General features: G+C 34.8%; 3 protein-coding genes across 8 annotated transcripts; 1 reads left to right on the forward strand and 2 right to left on the reverse strand.

Moving 5' to 3' along the window:
• Positions 1 to 2,310: 2,310 nt before the first annotated feature.
• On the forward strand, positions 2,311 to 6,790 carry LOC115963511 (2-oxoisovalerate dehydrogenase subunit alpha 2, mitochondrial-like). Of its 3 annotated transcripts, none has more exons than XM_031082519.1 (9): positions 2,311 to 2,756; positions 4,044 to 4,181; positions 4,287 to 4,534; positions 4,644 to 4,796; positions 4,924 to 5,023; positions 5,512 to 5,623; positions 5,721 to 5,860; positions 5,970 to 6,155; positions 6,347 to 6,790. In XM_031082519.1, exons 1-9 carry the CDS (start codon positions 2,493 to 2,495, stop codon positions 6,512 to 6,514), a joined length of 1,509 nt encoding a protein of 502 aa, XP_030938379.1. In that variant the 5' UTR covers positions 2,311 to 2,492; the 3' UTR covers positions 6,515 to 6,790. The 3 variants fall into 3 exon arrangements, with proteins under 3 accessions (XP_030938379.1, XP_030938380.1, XP_030938381.1); XM_031082520.1 differs by having other exon boundaries at positions 4,287 to 4,519; XM_031082521.1 differs by having other exon boundaries at positions 2,312 to 2,756; positions 4,287 to 4,469; positions 4,639 to 4,796.
• Positions 6,791 to 7,734: 944 nt separating this feature from the next.
• LOC115963512 (SAL1 phosphatase-like) lies at positions 7,735 to 15,249 on the reverse strand. The gene is made up of 8 exons (XM_031082522.1): positions 14,959 to 15,249; positions 13,440 to 13,515; positions 10,583 to 10,656; positions 10,282 to 10,487; positions 8,969 to 9,179; positions 8,778 to 8,876; positions 8,536 to 8,689; positions 7,735 to 8,080 (listed from the first exon to the last, which is right to left on the reverse strand). Exons 1-8 carry the CDS (start codon positions 15,151 to 15,153, stop codon positions 7,917 to 7,919), a joined length of 1,179 nt encoding a protein of 392 aa, XP_030938382.1. The 5' UTR covers positions 15,154 to 15,249; the 3' UTR covers positions 7,735 to 7,916.
• Positions 15,250 to 18,730: 3,481 nt separating this feature from the next.
• LOC115965849 (nuclear intron maturase 4, mitochondrial) lies at positions 18,731 to 24,931 on the reverse strand. 4 transcript variants are annotated; one of them, XR_004086205.1, is made up of 5 exons: positions 24,692 to 24,931; positions 24,334 to 24,451; positions 21,316 to 23,818; positions 20,867 to 20,941; positions 18,731 to 20,006 (listed from the first exon to the last, which is right to left on the reverse strand). XR_004086205.1 is itself a non-coding variant. In XM_031085138.1 (3 exons), exons 2-3 carry the CDS (start codon positions 24,428 to 24,430, stop codon positions 21,507 to 21,509), a joined length of 2,409 nt encoding a protein of 802 aa, XP_030940998.1. In that variant the 5' UTR covers positions 24,431 to 24,451; positions 24,692 to 24,931; the 3' UTR covers positions 20,849 to 21,506. The 4 variants fall into 4 exon arrangements, 1 of the variants encoding a protein (XP_030940998.1); XR_004086206.1 differs by having other exon boundaries at positions 21,071 to 23,818; XR_004086207.1 differs by lacking the exon at positions 20,867 to 20,941.
• Positions 24,932 to 25,650: the final 719 nt, after the last annotated feature.

A 25,650-nucleotide genomic window follows, 5' to 3' on the forward strand; every position in this document is an offset into this window, starting at 1 on the left:
ATTATAAGGACAAATTTAGTAATCATACCATATAAATTTATTTTTCACGGTGATGTAAATTCGTTTACATTATATTCATTTAAATATATATTTTACTCCTTACCTCTCCTCCAATTCATCAGGGACTAGAAAATGGAGTTAATAGGGACCTTCAATTAAACACTTAAATGATGACATTAAAAAAAATAAAAAATAAAAAAATAAAAAGAAGAAGAAGAAGAAGACTATTCTTTAAAACTTCATTTCTTTTCTACTTTATAGTTTATTCTCCCTCCCAAATGAGGTAGTATCTAGTGAGCCCACTCCATGGAACATGTCACTCACAAATTGTGGGTCCAACAGAGGCATGGAATCAACGATATGTGAGCCCACTCCATAAAGTGAGCTCATAAGATATTTATTAGTCCTAAACAAGTAAAAAGATTTCACATAATCTCCATTATGCTAGCATTCCCCATGAGCTCAATAATCATTTGGTAAATAATATTTTATATTAATTTTGGAGATTAAAAAAAGAAAAGCTTTTAATAATGTGCAACACTACTTCAAAAATAATGTCAAAAAAATTTAAGCTGTAAGTTAATAGTGGTTTTAATCTTGACTCGCTATTGATATCAACTTTTTACCTACTAATAACAGTTTATCACCTAAAATTTGTTGTGAAACTATTTTAAAAAAGAAATTTACTGCTTCTAAGTTTTAGGTTTTTTCCTTTCTCTTCTTTATTTGAATTACCACTTTTTATTTTAAATTCAAAATTTCAAACTTTAAACCCACATATAAATTACCTTTTTTTAAAAAAAAAAAAATCATGTAGAAAAAAATCCCAAAAATTAAGACACTATCTTTTTCTCACTTTTAAACATTATAACAACAAATAAAATAAAATAAAAAAATCATCGCACTCGCGAAATGTGTGTGATGAGGCTAGTATATATTAACAAAATTTGCTACAAACTTAATTTTAGCTAATGGCTACAACACCCACTAAAAAAATTAGCATGACTATATATTTTAAAAATTTAACCGTTAGATTTTATATTCTTTATATTTTTAACACACATGTCAAATTTTGTATCAATTATATGTTGCTTACTGTAGGGACTCGATTTTTAACGACCCATGAACGACGTTGGGCTCGCATGCAAAAGGCCCCAACAATATGATTTGTAGAGAGTGAGCCTAAAAGGTATGACCTTGGGCATAGGTCAACGATTTAGTCGTAGTTCCTACGGGAATTTATGTATGGATAGGCTTGGCTTGACTAGCTAAACCCTCCATTAGCAAGGGTTGTAAGACTTCAGCTTCCCCCCCTCCTCTAGCTTTGTTTTCTTCTTCTTTTATACTAGTGTTTCCTTCCCCTTCTTGTGTCCACGTGTTAATTTTACCTTTTAGGGTGTAGGCCTGTCCAGTCAACTCATACCTAGAGTGGTTGGGGGTTGCTGAAAAAGTATAAGGGAATGGTTTTGAGTATGGGCTTGTTAGATGCAGAATTTTGTATTACTGTGTTGGCGGCTTTTTCCTTTGCCCTTCCCCTGTACCGAGTTTACCTCTTTTTACCAGGTGTTTTGGGAGGTACTGAGCATAAGATCGTCATCGGTCATGTCCTCGGGCCCTTCTTGGGCTTCCATTAGGCGTCCTCGGAGACAGCTCTCCTCGGCCTAGGCCTTGGTCCCAAACGAGGAGTGGGCTTGGGCCACAAATTATCAGGCCCCACACTTACTTTTTTATCCATAAACTTATTTTTTATGTATAATTTTAAATATTTAATTAATAACATAGTTATTAATATTTGATATTCTATAAATTTTGTAAGTATAAAGGATATAAGAAGAAAGATTCTAAATTTAATAAGGATGGAGTGTAAAACTCATGTTTTACACCAATTAATAAGAAATTGTCACATCAGTTTTTTACTTATAATTTAATACATCCTAGCACATTTAATAACATTTCAATAAAAACTTAATTTGGTTGGGTTTTTTTATGGATATTAGAATTGATTGTGTGTGGTTGTACTTATTCTTAAATATGTAATAAGATGAAGTAGCATGTTAGGATTTGAGGAATAAAACATAAATACACTACATCCTTACAAAATTTAATCTCAAAAAAATATAATTTAATTATTGATTTATCAAAATTCACGCCTAATAAAAAAATCACTTTAAGAATAGTAGTTATTACCAAACTTTTTCCTTTTATTTTTTTTTTTTTTCTTTGACTGGATGGACGTAGCATACTTTAATAGTATTATCTAGTGCGGATAAGGCATAAATGGAGGAATATTTGTACCGAAAAGAAAAGAAACAGGGAGACGTTATTTAAAAAATCTGACGTGTCATGCAATCAGGGACCAAACCATACTCATAAATGGGATTGCGTTGAAGCTTTGTCTCTCTTCTCTCTGTTTCTGTCTCTGTCTCTGTCTCTCCATTTTCAGTTCAGTTTGTTATACTTGAAACTAATTTCAATCTTTGATTCTATCTCTCATGGCTTTGTGCATGAGGAAATCACCAAAACTTATCAACCATCTAAAATACAGGATGGGTTTGTTTGATATGATCACCCCCAGTTCTTGGAATTCTACTTCATCCCATCATCAAGAATTTCCAGTTACAGCTCCAATTGCTCATAATCTAGGAAACCCAGATGCAGATTTGAGTGTCAAAGCAACTCTTTTCTCTGCTTGTCGTTTCAAATCAACCAAACCCGGAAAACAATTGAATTCTCTCAATGATGCTGATGACAACAAGGTACAATAGAACTTACCCAAAAAATAAAAATTGGAATACTTTTATTGTATGTTGAATTTTTTGTATATTTGTGGTTTGAATATGACCAAATCATTTTGTTTCTTGTGTTTTTTTTTTCCATGTGTTGGATAAATTATTATGTGTCATACTCATTGTCTCATGGAACCAGTAGCAAGCAATAATTGGCAGGGCTGATTATTTGAATTGGCAATTTGGTCCTCAATTATGCTTTTGTTTATTGTTTATGGTAAGATTAATTGAATCCATCCTGATGTTGTGATTTTACTTATAATTAATTAATTGTAGAAAGATCATGTTTTTGGATGAACAAATAAGGCCTACCTTTTAGAAGTTTAGCATTGCTTTTAGTGGCCAAAAACATTGTTGGCTGGCAAAATGTCAAGTGAACTCAAAACACCTGGATCCTAAAGCCCCCTCTAAATTGCACCTGTTTAGCTTCTATATTGGAATTACATGAATTGATGGGCTATGTTGTAATATTTTAGGTATTATATTTATGGATAATCAGATATATTATAATAAACTGTAAATTTTGCATGTTCATGCTGTCAATTGTATTATAATTTGGAGTAATCCACAGCGCATGTTTAGTGGAGCGGTGAATAATGTTTCTAGTTTAGAGTCAGAGCTTTCCATACTAAATGGATTGAAATAAAAGTAAGAGTCACGTTTACAAATTTACAAGGTGAAATGACATTCCATCCATAAATCAAATTCAATGCAATTGATGGTCATGTGTACCAGGATGATGATCATGTCCAATTCAGAAATCATCTAGTAAAGTTACAAATGTGGTGTGAGAAAATTTTCTTGTATATTTTGATGAAGACATCCCATGGTGTGATGTAAATTCAAGTCATGTTCACATATGACACTAATTATATTTTCGGATATTTTGGGAAGCAATAACTTGCAATGGCCATTGTAAGATTTCTCAACTGTTTTAATAAAGATCGTGAAAGAGTTGGCTATTAGAAATTTCCAGGGTGATCATAACTTTCTGTATGTTGGATACATCAGTCAGAAGACTTGTAGGCCAATGCCACTTGCTTGGTTGTCAGAATATATAATGGGACATACAACGTATTATGGATAGATTACAGGCCACCACAACTTCTCATACAAATTTATTTCCATAGAAAGGCACGACCAGAGATATTTTTCAGTTGCTTAATAATGAACCATCAATGCCTAGAAAGGACATCAATTATAACATTCCACGTGCAAGCTGTTATTTGTACTCACTGAATCTATCTTCAATTTCAGGTCTTGGATTTTCCAGGAGGAAAGGTTAGATTCTCTCCTAAAATGACATTCATATCTGAATCCCCCGAGGAGCGTACACAATGCTACAGAGTCCTTGATGACGATGGTCAGCTGATTTTGGGCAGCAATTTAGTACAGGTATTTCCCTTCCCCATTTCACAGAAGATGGATTTTTTTTTTTTTCCCATAACCGTATATAATCACAAAAGATCCTAATGATCTATGGGATACCACTGTAATTAGGTCGGTGAGGAACTTGCTGTAAAAATGTACACTGACATGATTACACTTCAAACCATGGACACTCTTTTTTATGAAGCACAAAGGCAAGGAAGAATTTCCTTTTATCTGACCACAATTGGAGAGGAGGCCATCAACATTGCAACTGCAGCAGCTCTCACTGCTGATGACCATGTCTTCCCTCAGGTTACAAGCACATGCATGCATGTGTTCTTCCCTTACAATCCTTCCAAGCAGTATGCACAAACACGGTCATCACCATCTCCGTTGTTTTTATATATCACATTATATTGTAATTTGATATATGCAAGTTTAAAATTGATGCTAGACTAGGCTTATATGATATTCCTTGCAGTACAGAGAGCCAGGAGTGCTATTATGGCGTGGTTTCACCCTTCAAGAATTTGCAAATCAGTGTTTTGTAAACAAAGCTGATCATGGAAAAGGCAGGCAGATGCCTATCCATTATGGCTCTAACAAGCACAATTACTTTACTGTAGCATCAACAATTGCGTAAGATATGAACCTTGTCTATACACAATTTACAAAGCTGATTGCTTATCCATTGAGGAGGTCATATAGAGTTTCTTAAGGCAAAAATCAAGCAAGTCATGCCACAAGTGTTTCTTACTGTTTGCAGAACACAACTTCCCCATGCTGTTGGTGCTGCATATGCTCTGAAGATGGATAGAAAAGATGCATGTGCAGTAACCTATTTTGGTGATGGTGGCTCAAGTGAGGTATATTTTTATCAGCATTATCAGAAGAGAAAAATCTTCTTCTTTTTTTTTTTCAAAATGCTGATGAGAATATAATGGAAAAGTATGTTCAGAAAATTTTGATTGTCATAGTATTTGAAATGAGCCTATTCCATTTCCTGTACGTATCAATAGCGTACAAAGGCAGATCGATTGTCGTCAATATTTTCTAATTCTTTTTTAGCAAGTGACTATTTAGTTTTTGTAGTAACTTCACCATTTTACATTGACCCTATTCTTGAGAATTAGAGAACGCACTTAAGGGCATGTCTAGAACAGATATTTTAACAATCTTCCCCCCACAGCCCCACCCCCCAAGCTCCCTCCATCTGAACAAAGGATAAAGCTTTTTAGTGGCTATGAAAAACATGTAAAATGATTCATTTCCATTAGCATTCCAAGGGGCTTTTTTAATTTGAGAAGCATTGCTTTGGGTTGTTTATCTTCTAATACGTTGAGTAATGTGATAGGGAGATTTCCATGGTGCTTTAAACTTTGCGGCGGTTTTGGAGGCCCCAGTAATATTTATCTGTCGAAACAACGGATGGGCTATCAGCACCCCTACTTCAGACCAGTTTAGAAGTATTTTCTTTTTTCTTATGGATTCTTGTATGTTGACAATTCTTATTAGGGAAAGTCTCTGGGTATCCTGACACATTTTTCACCCATTCATTGGCAGGTGATGGTGTAGTTGTTAGAGGTTCTGCTTATGGAGTCCGAAGTATTCGTGTAGATGGTAATGATGCACTTGCCATTTATGGTGCAGTTCATGCTGCACGTAAAATGGCAATAACTGAACACAGACCAATCTTAATCGAGGTAATAAGGATTTTTTTTTACAACCTCTCGGGCTTTGAGAGGCACCATGATGAACTCTAGAATCCGGATGCTCTGACTACAGATTTTGGTTTGATCTTTTTCATTGCAGGCTCTAACATATCGAGTGGGACATCACTCCACGTCTGATGATTCCACCAAGTATCGTCCAGTTGATGAGATTGAATGGTGGAAATTGTCACAAGACCCAGTAACTAGATTTAGAAATTGGATTGAAAGTAAAGATTGGTGGAGCAGTGAGGCTGAGTTAGAGTTCAGAAGCAGTGTGAGGCAGCAGGTAGAACTTACATATATATCAGAAGCAATTTCAAGATCATGTGTATAATAAAAATTCTGCACTATGCTTTCTTTAATTCTTTTGTTTCAAAAGTTTTCTCATGAGCATCCTGGTCATGTTTTCAGGATAGTCACACTCAAATATAAGTATTATAGTATGAAAGTTTTGCACTGATGATGCTTTTGGTACAGCTACTGCATGCAATTCAAGTTGCAGAAAAAGCTGAGAAACCTCCAGTGGCAGACATTTTCACAGATGTATATGATGTTCCCCCATCCAATCTCCACGAGCAGGAGAAACTGCTTAGAGAGACAATCAGAAGACACCCACGGGACTACCCATCAGATGTTCCTGCCTAGACTTGGACGATTCTTTTTATAGTTGGAATCTACTTCCAATAAAGGTTGAATTTGTTCTCTTGAATTTTTTGTTATCACAAACATTGTAATTGAAAGATTCGACGCTTGCAGTTTCAAGGGTAATATGCAATTAGCCCTCTCAAAGGTATATTTTATCCAATGTTGATACTCCAAAGATGTGAGCTCTTGCACATTTTGTCCGATATATGATAGTGACACAAACAGCACATCTTTGCAACTGAATCTGAGCAGTCTCCAACAAGACTCTTGAAGCTATTTTCCCTTTGCAGCTTTTTAGTTTTCTTTAGTTTCTCGCCTGTCTTTCTTGGCTTCAATTTGACCCCACACTATCATGCGATCAATAAAAAACCAATTCAATGATAGGCCTATGGATGACTTTGTAGTCTAATGATATATTGCTTTACATATAAAGTACAGAGGTTCGGGTTTGAAGTTTGAACACTGAACACACTAGGGGTATAGGATTTGTGGTGTTGAAAGAGTCTATCTAGATTTCAAGTGTTAAGATTTGTGGAACCACTGGCAGGAACTATGGTTATGTAACCATTGATGGGTGCCATGCTGTAAATTTATGGTTTATCAGGTAACAAGATCTTATTGAAGGTGGTTTCTTGTGTAATATTGTAATAACTAATAAGTATGTGTAACATCACTCTCGCATGCATATGGTTGCCATGTATACGAGTCCAACATACATGTAATTGTTACATATACCTGGTGCATAATATACTTTTCAATCTTATTGAGCATCAATTGGCAATTACCACACCGAACTTTGCACACCATGTGAAATAATTATTCTTTAGTGCTTGTCTGCTTGGTTAAGAAATTTTTTCAAGGGAACTCAGCATTACAAATTAATTAATAGTATTTTGAAAATTTATTACTTGCACTGAATAACCCGTTTGAAATCAACAATCATTTTGACGTCTGACTAGTTCCTGAGGATAAATTGTTAAGCTGCCTACCATTATAATAAGGAAAAACCATCAGAGATTCAGAAGCTCATGTCACCATGAATGTTGCTTGTTTAAATGTCATTCTAACATTTTGGAAGGAAAATAAAATAAAAGGTTATCTTTTTAGAATTAATTAATTAAACAAAGGATTACTTGCACCACTAATTATTAATGGAGAAGTCTCAAAACTCATAGCCATGGACGTTTAGATTCTTGCGGCTGTACCTAAGGATGCTCAAATTCGTTAACAAGGATCTAATCAAATAATTCATTACATCAAATTACAAAATTTTACACTTACCAGTATAAAGGTAAAAATCATTAAGTTTTTTTATAGTGATTGAACTACAGCTCATTGGAATTATTTGAGTTGTTTTTGGTAAACAAAATCCAGGATTTGGATCTCGTGTTCAACAGGAAAATCACAGGGATGAATTTTTCTCATCCAGGGATTCTCTAACTGCCTTCAAGAGTGATGGCATCAATTTCTGATTGGTAACAATTATGCCTGTGTCAAGATCAAGGTATCTTCCTTGAGAAAAATCCAAAGGGTTCCCAGCAGCATCTGTCACCACACCACCGGCCTCTGCAAAAGTTCATTAAAGAAATTCCATAAGCACAGGTATCAGAAATGCAAGTTAAATAAATCCTCCTTATTATTGATCAGTTTCGCATGCATCTGATATAGGTATTGAACCCACAACCAACCTCACCCACAACCATGCTCTTACAAGGGAAGGGAGCACATTAGGGCTAAAGCTCATTGTCATGTGATTTAATTAACTGACACAGCTGATATCTCCTAGTCTCACTAATTTTGCATAGGGCCCCTCCCTATGCCTATTGTGTTTATGGAGTCATCACTAGTTGAATGCTTTATTAGTTTAAAGCCTTCAATTGTGAGATAATAATAATACATATCATCATCATCATGAGGTATCAGAAAAAAGTGAGAAAGACAGGATATCCAAAAAAGAGACTTGTACCTAGGCCACTTTAAGTTGAGAGAGAAAAGAACGATGGAAAACATATTTTCATTACCAGTCACAACAATGCACCCAGCAGCATGATCCCATATCTTCTCACGGTATCCTTTATGAGGGAATCGCAGATATATGGCTCCATCTCCTCTGGACAGTGCCCCATATTTAGCTTGGCTGTCAATTCTAACCGGTGGTGCTTTGACACCAAGTTTCTGTCCACAAATAAATATTTTAAAACAAGAAATTTAAGAGAATAACAGAAATAATAGTATTAATAGAGGAGAATAGAGAACAAACTACTTTTGCAATGGAGCTAGACAAGTCATGCAGGGAGTGTGCTGCTTCAAAGGATTCAAATAATGATGCTTCCTCTGGATTTTCAGTAGTACTGACATGCACCTACAACGGGCAATAAAAAGACAACTGGTTTGAAGTGCCAAATACCTATATAAATACAGTAAGCACTGATATAACTTCCTACAAGTGAGAACCTTTTTTGGCGAAGAACCATCCAGTGACTGCATATATGTTCCTGCACCAACTTTGGCAAAGAAAAGGCAACCCACTTCATCATGTGAAGAATGCTGACTATCACCACTAATGGAAACTAATGGAAGATTTGGACAAGCCAGGACGCCCAACACTACTTTCCCTTCATCTAGCAATGCCAGTGCTATAGCATATTGGTCTCCTCTTAGAAATCTATTACAAAATATGAAGCACTCAATTGACAAGTGAATGCATTAAGAAAATAAGCACTCAGTTGACAAGTGAATCACTGATAAAATATATAAATCAGCAAATAGAAAGTACAAAACAAAGCAATGAAAAAGGAAGTTTCGCCAAAGAGAGTTAGAGACCACTGATTTTTGTCTAGTTCCTTTAGTCTTCTAAACGTACTTCATTTCCTATCACAATGCCAAACACCTGAGATGTCACCATAGCTAAATTTGTCATAATATTACACAAATCTTTGAAACATTTCCATGCATCAATTTGTGTCCCATCACACAAGTGACACCAAAAGTTACAAGTGATTTGGATCACATGGAGGAAAAACCAGGACTTCAGGAAGGCTCAGAAACAATAAAGGCATATGGAAATGGATAGAAACAATTGTGAAAAAGGACTTTTAGTATCCACAAGAGGAAAGCATTAGGACATTATTAGTTCAGATGAAAGCATCACATTGCCTACTGTTCCATGTTAACATGCAGAAAATCATATGTCCCAAAGCAGAACATCAGATGCCAAATTTCATAAATTTCCCATTCAAGTATCAGCCTAATACATTTATTTCACTTTATTTTTTATAATTAATTATACACAAACCCCATGAGTCCAGAACCCATGAACTTACTGTCCATCCAATTATTAAGGGAGGACAAAGTGCCCTTTGAGCTACAGATCATTGGTATCAGACCTATAAGTTTATATAAACCATTTCATGTCTAGATGAATGTAGCCAAGAAACAACAAATTCAAGAGCTATCAACACATATAAATCTATTGGAGGAAAGAAAAAATGATCAAAATCATAAGCACACAATTAATCAAGACCATTTTTTCAAAGGAAATTTATACAGACATCTTTCCAAACCTTTAATCCAGTAAGCTCCAATTTTGCTAGTTATTGCCACCATGGTTAAGCTGTTAACATTTTATACAAGTCCAGAAAAAGACTCCATCTATATTTAACTAAATGCCTATAACAACAACATGCTATTTGAGATACCTAATTCTATTTTTGGGTAAGAGATCAAATCCTTAAAGCACTAGTCATATTTTAAGTTTCGAACCATACCCTTTAGTGCCATCTATTGGATCCAAAACCCAGTGCCACCCATGAGAACCACCTTCAGACTTGCCTCTGTCAATGGCCCTAAGCACATCTTCTGTGGTTAAAGAAGAAACACTAAATGATCCATCACTGAGAAGAGTATCATTCACAAGTTTTGTAATACGCTGTAGTGTTTCCTGGCCACTTTCCTTCCGAAGATCTCCTGAATCCTAGAAAATTTAAGCTTTAAAGATTGTTCAACTGGGAGAAAAGAATACAGCATCTGCATGTCTCTGGATAATCTAGCAAAAGCATTCACACTCACCTCCTCAGCCACTAATGAGAATGATTCAGAAGGAAGTTCATTCTCCAGCACAAAACTAACTAGAGCTTGTGAACCTGGAAATCATAGGTAAGCATTAGAAACAAAATGGCAATCAATTTCAGTTCATGTCAATCCTAAAAGTTAAAAATGGAACGAGCACTGGAATGACCAACATACTTTATAACATAGCCTTTATTGAAATGGTGAAAATAATAAAAAAAAATTAACCACAACAGCCACATCCGCACAGAAAAGAAAATTGGATAGCCAATTCACTGAATTTAAAAGCATGACTGTGGACAATGTGACAGTTATTAGAATACCTATTGATATGGTTATATATGCAACATGTTCTATTCACAGAAATTCAAAGGTAACACATTCAGCTCAAAAGTTACCCAATTGCATATAAAAATAGTATGCTTTGATTAGTAATAATGAAATTTTTTTAGGAAAACAGAATGACCTCATGTATACAGGATATATACAAAAGGATAACCTGAAGAACAATACATGTTCAGCAAAACACAAGACTCAATGGTGTTGAGTTTCCCATGCTCCAACTTGTCATTATTTTTTAGATCATTGCATAAGTGATAAACCTAACCGTATCTATCATGCCAAACCCAAAAGTCATTGACTTCAAATTCGGCTCATGATATGACGTGGTTGTGGCAACATTGGCCTTCTTGCCCTGAGCCATCTAAGGCTTCATCTCCCAATTGACCAGGTGACATCCAATGAGTCTTGCAGGTGCTGAGTGTGAGTCACCGAGTTTATCCATTTCATGGCTGACATTCTCACTCCAGAAAGGACTTAAATCCAACACCATCTTGCTGGTGAAGACCTACATCCAGCATCAACATGGTGGTGGTGGGGCTGGAGACTGAGTTAGAAGGGATTGAACAAGTTCACTTGGTTTTACAGTTGGGGAACAAAGCCCCCAACCCACAAGCACCCAAGCCAAAGACTTGAACTGTGGCACCACATAATACATGCCCACCATTGCAGCCACATAAAAAGCCTCATAACCAATTGCTGACTTGATTTGGGGTCTAAGTTCACAATAATTTTGTGGTTTTTGGGTATGCTAATTTGGGATGAATTGAGTGTGAATGATTTTTGCTTTTTTGGGTTACAGCCTAGGTGGTTGGAAACTGGAGAGTAAAAGAAGAGAGACGAGAGGAGAAAAATAAAACTAGTGCCCCTCAGATAATTACCACATTGGAGGATGCCTTAAATCACATGGCATAAATTTGATGGAAAATTAATGGAGGGACTAAAATGCCACCTTCAAAAAATTGAAGGACCAAAGTCAAACTTTTTAAATTTGATTTAAGGGACCAAAGTTATAGTTTACCAAGATTTATCTATCAAAGGGAGATATATTCACATAGATAAAGAGTAAACATTCTAGCCTTCCCACATATCTCAAGTCTTTGTCCCTTGTTCCCGCTAGAGTAGCATATAGGATAGGGTGTTCAAATGGATATCTTATGGGGGAGGAATGAATTCAAGACAATTGGAAAATAAATATGGAATTTCTTGGGGTGTTGGTGTTCGGATGTTGCTAGTGGATCTTATGGTGTGTGTCTTTAGAAGCACATTCGGAATGGATGGATTACTTTTGCCAGATTTAATTGTTTTGAGGTAGGGTATGGAACTAGGATTCGTTTTTGGCATGACCACTGATGTGGGGATGACGCTTTCAAGAACTCCTACACAGAGCAGTTTCTAATAGCTAGAAATAGAGCCTTGACCATGGCAGATTTCATGGATTTCTCAGGAGGTACCGTTCAGTGTAATCCATCATTTATTAGAATAGTTCAAGATTGGGAATTAGAGTCCATTAAGTTATTTTAGGATGTTTTATATGCTGCTAGAAAAAATTATGGAGGTGCAGAAAAGCTGGTGTTTGGAATATTTCAAAAAGCCATGCTTTTTGTGTGAATGATAACTACAAGGCATTGAGAGAAGAAGGGACAACAGAAACCCATGGAAAGCTATCTGGAATATTAGAGCTCCTCCATGGGTGGCTGTGTTGCTTGGACAGTTGCAAAGGGTGAACTTCTAACGATTGAAAGGAAACAGGGTATTGAGGTTAATGATTTCTTTATACTTTATCCATCACTATTTGTCATGTGTAAATTTGATGGGGAATCAGTGGATCATCTTTTCCTGTATTGTGTGACTGCTAGAGATTTGTGGTCTGTTGAATATTTTTCTATGTTTTTTTTTAGGGTGAGTTGGGTTGTGCCAAAGTTCATCATTGAATTTTGGCATGTTGGGGAGAATTTTCCAAAAAAACAAAAAAAAAAAAAAAAATGTCAATGCAGCAACTTGGAAGGTAATGCCTTTGTGTATGATGTGGAGTAGTTGAAGGGAGAGAAACGCATGCATGTTTGAAGCCAAAAAAAAAAGAAAAAAAAAAAAAAGAAAAAAAGAACTTTGGTAACAAAGTTGAAGTAATTGTTCTACTATCTTTATATTAATAAAAGCTAGCCACCTACCCATCTTTGGCAACAGATGTTATAGATTTTTAGATAAGCTGAACTTTACCAGTTAACTTTTTTTTTTTCTTTTCTTTTTTTCTTTTTGGCTGTTCCTTTGTATGCCTCTCGTCGTGTACTAGGGTTGCACCCCTCTTTTGCACTTTTTTATAAAGTTATTTACTCATTAAAAGAAATTATTTCACTATTCTGCCTATGCAATAAGCCAGACTAATCTATACATGCTTAAAAATCTGTAAAGTCCTTTTGTGATCAGGGTTCACATGTATTAACTATGAGAACGAGAAAGAGAGACAATAAAATTTCTAGAAAATGAAAGGAATGCACAGAAGAGTTTGACAACAAACCATAATCAGCCACTGTCACAGGACTTTTATCTGATTTCGACTGGACGTCTGATTGCAACAGCTCCTTTTGCACTTTCTGGAGGAGAAAATGACACCCCATCAAATCAGCTTTCCACAATTAAAATACAATATATCCATAAACACAAAAACAAAATCCGGATGAAACTTTACATTTCGGCCTTAATTACTGACCAATCATATTCTACAAAATAACTGTCATATCAAACCAGACAAAAATATGGAACTATGATAGGAATGTGTTGCACAATGCACTCCTTATTTAATTCTACAAAATGCTTAGGTCTATGAGTCTATACCACATATCCAGATAACAAGAGGAAGTTCACCCTCGGTATAAATAAGCACTACGCAAAAAAAATCCCATAATTTAAACTGCACTGAGTAAAATAAACGTCAAATTAAAGTTTTTAAAAAAAAAAAAAATCTGTGCATTTAAACTTCCCTTTCCAAAACAACATGTCATGCATGACAACTCAGATACAAAGATGAGATGTGTCATATGCCCATACATCACACAATACACAAGCAGCATGCCATTCGCAAACAAAGAAGATTTCCATAAGATTTGTACAACCCACAGTATTGCCTTGGCTCAAATTAGAATTTTAGATTTTGGATTTTGCTAAATCAATGATTTCAGGGCTCAAACCGCAAACACTAACAACATTTAGATATTGCATAAAAAGGAAACAGCCAAAAAGAATTAGAAAAAGAAGGAATAACAATTCTTTCTTTTTTTATCTTTTTATCGGAGAAGGGATAACAATTTTGAATTTTATTTTTGCTCCAGAGTCCAGACAGTATAAAACAACAGTATCAGTGTACCAATATTGCTAAACCAAGCACAACTACATCTAAAATCCATCTGATCTTATAAGTTATAAGCACTTTAGGTTGTGGGAATCACTCAAATTACACTATTATGCTCAGAAATTTTTTTGAAACAATAATTTTAGGTTCTGGGCTTCACTCAACTAGCACCATTATGCTCTGAATTTTCCTCAAATGATGATGTGAGGGTTCTGGGCTTCACTCAACTAACAATATTATGCTTGAATTTTGCTCAAAATAATGATTTTTAGGATCTGGGTTTCAGTCAAATAACACTATTATGCTCTGAATTGCTCAAAATAATAATTTTTAGGATCCGGGTTTCATTCAAATAACACCATCATGCTCTGAATTGTTCAAAATAATCATTTTTAGGATCTGGGTTTCACTCAAACAACACCATTAAGCTCTAAATTTTGCTCAAACAATGAATTTAGCTTCTGGGTTCCTCTCAAATTAACAAATTCCCTATCTTCAAATTAACAATACTCCCAACACAGACCAAAACACACACACACACACACACACACACACACATCATCCAAGATATCAAACATTGCATAATCACAAAAACAGAAACCTTGCATGCCTATGTCTCCTTTGTGTGCATTTACATTCATACAAACAAAAAACGAGCAACGTATACAGGCAAGAGAGAGAGAGATGCCTGGCAGAGTCGAGCAGCGAGAGAGGCGGCTTTGTTGGCAGCCGCGAGTTCCTTTTCGTAAGACATTGTTGAGGACGAAAATGATGCTACTATTGCTAATCTAGAGACCCTTTTGGAGAAGAGAGAAACGAAAGGTTCAGTGTTTGTGTTTGTTACTTTGGGTACTACTCTTAAGCAATTTATTATTGTAGCCATCTCTCTCTCTCTCTCTCTCTCTCTCTCTCTCTCTCTGACACTTTTTTCGTTGAAATTATGGTTGATACTTTTTTTGATAGCCGGATGTATGTGATTTGGACCAACATTTTTTTTTTGTTTTTTTCATTTTTCTTGTTTTTGACTTTTTTTTTTCTTATTTTTGTTGTGTTTTTTTTTTCCCTGGTATGGCCGAATATGTATTATAGAGTTCAAATTAAACTATACTTACACTAAAAATCAATTGATGTCAACAATTATTATGGAATCGGCGTCATAAGTTTAAATTCTAGAAGTGTGGTCGAATATGTAATATAGAGTTCAAATTAAACTTCACTTACACTAAAAATCAATTGATATCAATAATTATTATAGAATTGGCGTCATAAGTTTAAATTCTAGAAGTGTAATAATAATAGTATAATAGTTAATACTATAGGATTTTAAACTTATTGTCCATTCTATGGTGATTGGCACCAAATTTGGATTTCTTTTTCCTTTTTCTTTTTTCTAAATTGAAAATAGCATTACTAATTTCATGCTTTTTTGTTAACAGAAATTGGAAGTAGAATTGCTGATTTCAAAGGAAAAAAAAAATCCTGGATGAATGTTTTTTTGTTCACCATTTTTACTGTTACATGGTTTGGAGAAATTTTTTTTTTTTTTTTTTTATAGGGAAAAAAAAAAGAGTATTTTAAGCAAATGAACGGTGACTAGACTGGCACCATGAAAATCAAAATACTAGTAGTAAGTACTATTAGCGAAATTTCTATTTTGTCATTCAATAGTGAGATATCCAACTTCTTTAAATTCAAACAATGGTGATTTATAGAAATATTTTGACTACAAGTCGGTAAAACTCTGTTGTAAATGCAAAAGTGGTCTTTCAATTACATGCAATGTTTGATTATGTTTTACTACAATTAATGTAGCTACTACTTTCCCAAATAATAAAAATAATGCAACTGCACCACCGCACACCCTTAAGTAAAATTTCTATATTGTATAAAAAAAAAAATTAAATAATACAGCTACTAATCACTTGCTTAAGAGCATTATTATTAGTGGTGCTAAGAGCACCCACACTAGATGTGGGTTATGTGCCAAATGCTAAATATTTGGCACATATCCCACACCAAACCTAATTTTAGCCCATTTAGTAGATGTGGTAAAAAATTTTTTTTTTTTGCAACATTGAACAGTGTTTTACTACTTAATGTTTAGCAAATAATAAAATAGGCATTTGATGTGGTAAAATGACATAATTTTTAGAACATTTGCTACGGATGCTCTAAAAAGTTATATTGCTATTTTTAGCACCACCAACTACAAAAATTGGAGCTACATTGATAGAGCTAAAGCCATAAATTTTGATTTCTCAGGTACAATACACAGCTATCCTTGGCTATGCACTATAGCTCAAGGGTTAAAAAAAAAAATTATAAATAAACACTATATTATTTAAGTGTTCACACTGGTAAGAATATTTAAATCATATCTTGTCATTTCTTTTTTTTTTTTCTTTTTTTTTTCTCTTCCTTCTCATTTCTTCCCATTGCCCTCTCTCTCCTCACACTTTCACTTCTCCACTCTTCCCTCAGAGGAAACTAAAGAAAAGAAAAGAAACTTTCAGAGAGCACTAGGCAGTCATGAAAGCATCGCTGGGTTCTTCGAAGTATATGCAACATGAACTTATCGGCAATGGCTAGTGGCTGTGCTCAAAGGTGGAGATCAAAACTTGCAAGTCAGATCTCGGTGGCCTATGGCAGAATTCCGAGCTTCATGAAGCAGCACAGAGAGATTGGTGATGGCGGATCTCGGCATTAGACGTTAGGATTTGGATTAGTGTTAATATTAGTGTTTAGGCTTACCTTTTGCTCCAAAATATATATATATATATATATATATAAGTATACTTTTTTTTTTTTTTTGAGAAAGCAGTATACTATACTATTTAGGTTAGAGTTAGAGATAGTCTTAGGGTCCTGTTTGGTTGGAGAGATGGAAAAGTGGAAGAATATAATAGATTTTTGTTTCTCTCGATTATGTTTGTTTGGAAGTGAAAAAGTTGAGAGATGAAAAAAATGAGTTTATATAAATTTATTTATATGCCCTTATTAAAAAATGATGACCAATTAAAAAAAAAAAAAAAAAAAAAGAATAAGAGAGGCAAACAACCAACTAGGGAAAAAAAAATGCAATCACCCAAGTTTAACAAAAAAAAAAATTATGCCTAAAAAAAAAAAAGATAAAAGTAAAAAGTTAATAAATGAATTCACGTCAGTTAAAACTAAAAAAAAGGAGGGTAAGAGACATACAAGTAGAGAGTTGTGCAAACTACAAACAAGTTGCATAAGAGAGAAGAAACAAGATACGAATTGTGTGGTGAAGATGAAAAAGTAGTTGGAGGGGTCGTTGAGAGATATTAACAATTGTGGGTAATTTAGTAACATAAATTGGCATCAAGCTTTCACCATGTTCTCTCTCCAAAATGAAAAGAATAGTTTTTGATGGGTCAGGAAGAAAATGACTGGACCCCGTCAAAAATCTTCCACTTTTCTCTCCTTACCAAATAACCCCAAAACCTATTTTCTCCAGTTTCTTTTTTATCCTTTCTATTTTACCTCCAACTAAACGCAACCTTAAGGTTAGTGTTTAGGGTTATTAATCCCTAAATAATAATAATAACAAAAAAAAATTAACAAAGCATATTGTTGTGGCTGCCATGACGATGATGATGGAGAATATCATATAATCATTTTTGAATAAAGTACCTCCTTGCCACTATTGATATTCCACTACAAGGCTTTTTGTTTAGAGTTATGTAACTCAATTGATATTTTTTTAGAAAAATACTATTTTGGTCTCTAAATTTTACCAAAAGTTTGTTTTTATCCCTAAATTTTAAGAAGTTCATTTTTTGTCCTTAAACTATTGAAAAGCTCATCTTTCGTCTCTTAAACTATTGAAAATATTTTATTTATGTTCTTAAACTTTACTAAAAGTTTGTTTTTCATCCCTATACTATTAAAAAAGTTCTTTTTTCATCCTTATTTTTGTTTCTAAACTATTGAAAAAGAAAAAATCTTTACAAAGTTTAGGGGTGAAAAAAAAAAAAAAAAAAAAAACAAATTTTTGTATTCTACCCCCCGGGCCCGCAAAACACACACACACACACACACACACACACACATATATATATATATATATATATATTTTTTTTAAATGAGACATCTTAAGTTCAAATCTCTCTTCTCCCATTACATCTATCAAATGAAAATTAAAAATTAAAAAAAAAAAAAATTGTTCAATAAAATGTTACGTCATATTTATATACAAAATTTTATAAAATGTACTATATAACATTATACTGTATCAAATATAAAATGCACTCTATTATGATTCATATATACCAAAATAATTCTTAACTAAAACATATAATAACTGAATAAAATTATAACATACCATAACAAAAATTAGTTCAATACCAAAAATTACTTATTGCACCCAATATATTTTGCATTAACAATGAATTTAACAAATTTTTAACATTAAAAAATAAGTTTATGTATGAGAAAATTTAATTACTAATGGATACTACTATTAATATCTTCAACATATATATGTGTGTGTGCTGCTTGGGGGAACAAATCAAGTAAAAAAGTTGGAAAATACATTCTATTAATTGAAACCAAAATATGAAATCACAAAGAGAAGGGACTGACCCCAGACGCAGTTGATGCACATTCATTGTCAAAGTGTAGCTACATTCCCTTGTTTTCAAGCAGATATCTACTACTTTCAGCTCAACTTAAAGTTCAGGCATCAAAGAGAGGTGAACTCAGGTTAGCCATCCGATGGCACCCCAGCCAACCAATGACACCTTAGTCATCCGTTGCAAGTGTGTGCCTTCCACTCCACGTCTATGCATATGAAAACTCTTACGCACTACACCAAAAGATCCATCCACCAACCTGTATCCTCTGAACATGGGAAGTGAACTCCGAGAATCTCAGTGCTATTAACTCCGCTCCTCCTATCACACTTACTATAAAGAAAGTGGCTAAATTATGGAAACGCAATCAACTCTAGGCCACCATATAAACACCAGACCTCCTCTGTTCTAAGGTATGAGTGGAATTTCCTTACCCTTATGCTTCTAGAGTTCTTCAAGATTTTATGAGTACTGACTTACTCATCGGAGAGTCATCGGCTGATGGGCCGGCCCCACACTAATGCTTCCGATAGTGTGTTCATCTTTGCAATTCTTCTAAAGCTCTCCATTTGGACCATTGGTTCACGAACGATTTTTTGTGCATCATCAATATATATATAATAGTTCCTTGCACCTCTTTATTGGATAACCAATAAAACCTCTTATTGGCTGGATTCTTGATATAGAGATAGCACGTGGTTCACAATCTTGCCTAAATTCCTATGTTGTGTCATTAACTGAATTTTCTTCTCTAATTGCTAAATTTCCTTCCCTAATTACTGAAAGCTACATATCGAATAGCATCATATTTTGCTCCATATCTTTATCATCTTTTCATGTTTTCTTCTTCTTCTTTTTTGAAGATGTTTCAGCTTGAGAGGGAGCTTGAGAATGTTTGAGGAGATACGATAAAATCATTGTCATCATCCATGATATCAAAGCTCCCCGAAAACCAAATATGCATTTCTTTTAGTAAATGTCACTTTCAAAAGGAGGAACACTTCAAATTGAAATTTTTGAAAAGGAAGCTCAGAATGGCTTCATCAGAACCAACAAAAACAAGGCCAAGACACATCTTCTGTAGAACCCTCACAGTTCTCAAATAGAAAACAATATCTGGACTTGGAAGCACATAAGAGACCTAAAAATTCCAAAAAGTAGTTATAGCTTACAGAACAACTACAATGGCTGTGAACTTGTGATACATAAAACAAAGCAGGAACAATAGAAGCCTACTTGGTAGCATAAAAAATACACAAAAAGAATCCCAATATTCAGTGTTAAAATATTCCCTTATTAGGACCAATGACAAAAACACACTCCACTTAACTTGAGTCAACTTTTCCATTTTTCAATAAACAAAAACAAATGACAAAAACAAAAACAAAAAAAAGAGTCAAATTATATACTCTTTTTTTTCCCTTTATTTTCCTATCAACCAAATAGAAAATAAGAAATGAGTACTCACAGAAATGGTATCACAGAAATTCCAACATACACATTTAGTCCATGCATGAATTCCAACATTAAACAAATGCATTATATGACTGAAGTTTAGAGCAATATAACCACCATTTATGCTATTATAGGCGGTACTTTTCAGTTAAAGAAAGCAATTACCGACTAAATCATCATATTCAATTTCAAAGTCTCAGCCGAAGCAGGTAGACAGTCAATTTCTGTTTGTTTGTTTTCTTTTTTTAATCCATGGTAATTCTCCCAAAACCACCACAGATACCCATATAAATTTCACATCAACAAAACCTCAAAACCTAAAAATCTAAATAACCATTTCTAATTTTCTACATAACCCAAAAACCAAAAAGAAAATAACATAAGCAAATTATCAAACACGTTGACCATATATGGGGAAAAATAAATTCAAACTAACAACCAAAATCCAAACAACACAACAAAAGAACAAAAATATTCTTCTTCTAATTCATCTAACCCACACCCACCCACCCACCCACAAAGGGGAGAGAGAGAGAGAGAGAGAACCTGGAGGTTATGGGTGTAAGATGACTTGATGGCAGCTCCAAGTTGAGGAATTAGTTTGTGAAATTGAGAGTGAGTCTGAGAGAAGAAATTTGAGACTATGAGTGAAAAAAGGAAAAGAAAATGATTGTGTAGATGGTTGGTATAGTCAGTAATTTTGATAAAATGCTAAAGATAAATTTGGAAACTTGAAAAGTTTTAATAAACCTAGAATCCCTCCCCTCCAAATCTTCTGATTTGAGGGAATTGAAAATAAGAGGTTTGAAGGGGAAAGTCATCCCATTAAATCCCCTCAAGTCCTTTCCCACATCCGTAAATCATCCAAATTGGGAGAGTATAAACCCCAACCTCCTTCCCATCTACTCCCTTCTCCTCGCCTCCCATCCAAGCACACTATTAGTGAAAAACATACCTTTTCAATGCTTCTAAAATTGTATAATCCAAATACTAACCTGAAAAAATAACTCAAGTTTGAAAATTTTCCACATTTGTCAAACATCTGATGTTCCCATGCTGACAATTTGAAATGGGCAAACTATTAGCATCTCAATGCCTCTGTTACTTCAATGGCTTCCACATACATCAAGAAGTGTTCAACAGGCCATGTATCCACTGCTCAACGATATGTATTCACTAAAAGCACTCATTTCCAGGCACCAAAATCAATGGACTGAAGTGATATTTGACCAAGATACAAATCTTTTAAATGCTGCTTACACAACCCAATCCGCCTTCTATTCAAGCTGGGATGAATACAGCTTGAGAACCCTGTCTTCCAGCCTGGGAACTTCTGCCTTTCCATCACATGAAGTGTATATACACATGGTGCTGGAGACGGACATCCCATAACAAAACAATTGCAAGGCCGTGACTCGCTCACCACTCTTGCTAGGGAAAGTAAAGACAAACCACTATAAGATATCCCATACATTAAAGCCTTGTCATTATCAAAAGCTTGGGTATCTGATGTCTCATTGGCCATCTCTTGCTCTATTTCTTCAGTAGATGGAATCCTACTCAATTCTGAGTCAAATCGCTTTTCTATATCATTTTCATATATCCGGTATTTTGCCGCTAGAGTACGAATGCAAGATTTCCTAAGTTGATCAGAAATTAAGAGCTTTACCTCACTAAAATTATCACATTCACAATACCATCTAAGCCAACGGCAAACAATACCTGAAAACCAGTCAATAATCTGGGTGTTATCCTGTAAAATAAGCAGAGAAGTTGTACGGGCATACCCTTCATATGTAGCCAATCCATATCGTAAAAGCCTCTTTTTTATAGCATTAACAGGAGCAATAATCTCTGTGATTGTGTCAGATTTGTTAGAGCTAGAATTCGGCAAGAGAGCAAGAGTAGAAGATGTCTCAGATGAAACATATTCTTTAGCACGCCTCTGAAATTCATAAAAGGAGTCCTTCAGCTCTTGAGGAAGAGATGGTTCTGCAACATACTTAGAAAGGATAATTTCCTCGCTCTTTGCTGCTTTGGCTCTAACATCTTGCATCCATATCTTCAGTAAGAGCTTGTACCAATGATCAGTTTCCATCCCAGCTTTACGAAAACAGGAAACTTGGCTCAAAACAGACTTACTGTCAGCTAAATGCTTGATTTCAGACTCTTTAACCTTCTTCAAACCATGACCTAGCCATTTCTTACCAATCCTAACGGTCCCGGCATTCCACGCCTCTTCTTTTTGTAAAGAAAATAATTCAACCTTTTCCTTTAACTTGTGAATGGCTTTTACAGCAGGACTTTCTCTAACTCTTCTTCTAACCAAATAGCCCAGAAAGCGAATCCCCTGAGGTCCCTCACATGGTAATATTTCTGTTTCATTGTCAACATCCAAGTGCAAAGAATTCTGCAAGTAATTAAGAATCTCAGACTTAAAACCAAGAGCAACATCTTTGGAACCAGAGACCGCAAAAAATATCTCATCCATGAAGCGACAACAATGAACTCGTAGACTAACATTCTCTTCACTTTTGCAGTTGAGATCATTGCCTTTCAGCTGTCTCCTAAACCAACTGCGCAGCTTGGAATAGGACTCATCTTGATCAGTATGAAAACATGGATTTAGAGCTTCATATTTCATTGACAATCTGTAAAATTCACGGTCAAAGAGGTCAAGATATATATTTATTAGTATTGGAGACAAAACTCCCTCTTGTGGCAGACCATGGCCTTTAGGAAAACCCCCAAACTCCAAATTGAGTACCTGGGAATCAAACATGCTCCAAATGATAGCATGCAAGCTGGGATCTTCTATCTTGTCCTCCATTATTGATTTGAGCTTGGCAAGAATGCAAGCATCCAGCTTTTTATTTATGCATAATGTAAACCACCAATCAGTTCTAGAGATCTCTTTGCTGATGTACTTCAATGCCGAGGAGTGTCCCCTCCCACTTCGACAACCATGAGAAATCTTAGAAAAGTGGGGTTTGTAAACAACTTCTAGAACTATTCTGATGGCTTCCTGAACAACTTTCAACTTTAGATTGGGGAGGACAAGGGTTTCTTTCCTTGCACCCTTTGTTGAGATAGAGAAGGTATTGGCATTGACATCAAAACTCCCACTACAAAGCTCTTCAGCAATGGATTCAAATGGGGTTCTGTCATAATCTAATGATGTATCTACATTTGAGTTTAGCCTTATACAATTGTAAGCATCCTGAAGAGTTTCTGGATTGGCAATCACTTTGGCCATTAGGTCTTGAAACTTCTGATTCATGTATTGCTCCTTCACCCTCTTCTTTATGCGGAGTTCAAAAGACCTCTTGAGCTCCATTCGACTCTTGGGTTTTCTCTCGTTAACACAAGAAGATTCTTCAACAAGACAGGCTAACTTCTCCGCCAATGTCATTTTTCCAATCTCTCTGTCAGTGTCTTTATTAGCAGCAGTGGAAGAAGAATATTCTACACAAGACTGTAATCTTCCAGCAGATTTACCTGTTACAAGTTATGGATGTCTCAAGTTATTCATGACAAAAGCAATACATGAAGGATTATTAATAACTTATATAAGAGATTTTTTTTTTTTCTTTGTTGGGATAGCTTAGTTTATGAAATTTAGAGCCTAATGATTAAATAGACAGACACACGAAATCACATCAGTTTTTGAGGCTTTGTGTTGTAGCCCATTTAACAAGAACACATTAATTGAGCACTCCAGGTCCTGGAAGTGCAGCCACTTAAACAGCTCAAAATAAATTAAACTATTCCTGATGCATGAAGAAAAATCTTCCCCCCCCCCCCCCCCCAATCTCCCTGTGGAGAGGTAGGACCATTTGATGGAGTCTGTAACAAAGAAACCACTTTAAGTCTCAAAATCCTAGAACTGATACTTTACAGAAAAATATCAAATTCATCTGAATTTTCTGTTGTAAGCAACTATCAAAGCACCTTGATAGACAATGGTTTATACACCTTGAAGATAGCTTTCAAGCTGGCATATAACAAGTTACCTATAATTGTCGAAAACGATGAAATGACTTCAGCAACGTTCATGCTTTGAAGTATAGCATGTGCTTTGCAAACACTTGGCAACCCCAGAAGCCTCATTGCTCCTACTCAGACTAGCATCTACATAGCGTCAAAGAAACATAGAGACCCATTACTTTAAATTTATATATAAGATCATTCCAATGTACAGAATAGCAAGTCTTTATACATACAGTAATATTTACAAGAAAATGAAGAACAAAGCCGAGGAAACTGCATTAAAGAGGCATTTTAACAAACAGGTGGTGTGCAATAAAAAAAGTTGTAGAATTAACTTTTACACATCAACAACTATACAAAAACGTAAGGTAGAGTTCATACCATGTAAAGCTTGCCTAAAAAATGGGTGATATTTTTTTTTCGGATTTTGCTTTGAGAGATTTGTTTGTGTTTCCCTCCCAAGTTTACTGGAACTGCCTCTATCTTTTAAACTCAAAACCCACCAATCCGTTTGAAATGAATTTTGGGTTTTTCCCTTTTTTACCAAAACTAAAGATAAATGGGTTCATTGAAGCCCAATCCATTATCAATGAGATTTTTGGTTAGTCTTAGGTTTTTCGGATTTGGACTTTCTTGTCAGGGCTAGATTTGACCCAAATACAAATCTAGACCATTATTTGTAGGCCTAAAGGGGAAATTTTGATTTAAAAGGCCCAAATCTAAAGCCTCCCCTTTGCTGAAATTTTTTTTTTTTTTAATTACACTCCCCTCCTTTAAGGTTTGGGAGAATGTCACTCACTCCTAAATATGTAAGGAAAAAACAATCCCCTCCTTTGAGATTTGAAGAAAATGACACTCCCCCCCCCCCCCTTTCATTAATATTGGTAACATAATATTCCAAATTTTTATCAAATTTTTTTTTACCAAAATTTTACTATGGTTAGTAAAAAGAGCATTCACATTAAAAAAAAAAAAATCAAAATGAAAAGAGCATATTATAAAACATGTTGCTTAGTCGCTTTTAGTCACACCTTACCAATTGATATTATATAAGTTTGCAGATTCTTGAATTTTTTAATTGCACCTCTCACCAATGCTTTGCATCAAAACTTATGAGACAAACATGGGCAAAAATTAATTTTGGGTTTAGTAAAACTTTTAAGGATAAATAGAGGGTAATTTTGGAAATCTACCCTTAACCAAAGGGCAAATTAAGATACATATTTAATTTTAATTTAACAGAGTTTGGTCAAATGAATGTCAAGGGAGAAAAATATTTTTTTCCTTCAGGTTTGGGGGGAATGTCATTTCCTCAAACCTCAAGGGAGATGACTGTAATT

The sequence above is a fragment of the Quercus lobata genome, chromosome 10, assembly GCF_001633185.2.
Source record: "Quercus lobata isolate SW786 chromosome 10, ValleyOak3.0 Primary Assembly, whole genome shotgun sequence".
Classification (NCBI taxonomy): domain Eukaryota; kingdom Viridiplantae; phylum Streptophyta; class Magnoliopsida; order Fagales; family Fagaceae; genus Quercus; species Quercus lobata.

Excerpts from the sequence above, each read along its gene's own strand:
- LOC115965849 (XM_031085138.1), bottom strand. The coding sequence starts at position 24,430 with ATGAGGCTTCTGGGGTTGCCAAGTGTTTGCAAAGCACATGCTATACTT. Across the intron at positions 23,819-24,333 it reads ATCGTTTTCGACAATTATAG|GTAAATCTGCTGGAAGATTA; the intron begins GTAACTTGTTAT and ends AACTTGTAACAG.
- LOC115963512 (XM_031082522.1), bottom strand. The coding sequence starts at position 15,153 with ATGGCTACAATAATAAATTGCTTAAGAGTAGTACCCAAAGTAACAAAC. Across the intron at positions 10,488-10,582 it reads TCTCATTAGTGGCTGAGGAG|GATTCAGGAGATCTTCGGAA; the intron begins GTGAGTGTGAAT and ends TAAATTTTCTAG. Across the intron at positions 8,081-8,535 it reads TGGGTGCATTGTTGTGACTG|AGGCCGGTGGTGTGGTGACA; the intron begins GTAATGAAAATA and ends GAACTTTTGCAG.
- LOC115963511 (XM_031082519.1), top strand. The coding sequence starts at position 2,493 with ATGGCTTTGTGCATGAGGAAATCACCAAAACTTATCAACCATCTAAAA. Across the intron at positions 4,797-4,923 it reads ACTGTAGCATCAACAATTGC|AACACAACTTCCCCATGCTG; the intron begins GTAAGATATGAA and ends TACTGTTTGCAG. Across the intron at positions 6,156-6,346 it reads GAAGCAGTGTGAGGCAGCAG|CTACTGCATGCAATTCAAGT; the intron begins GTAGAACTTACA and ends CTTTTGGTACAG.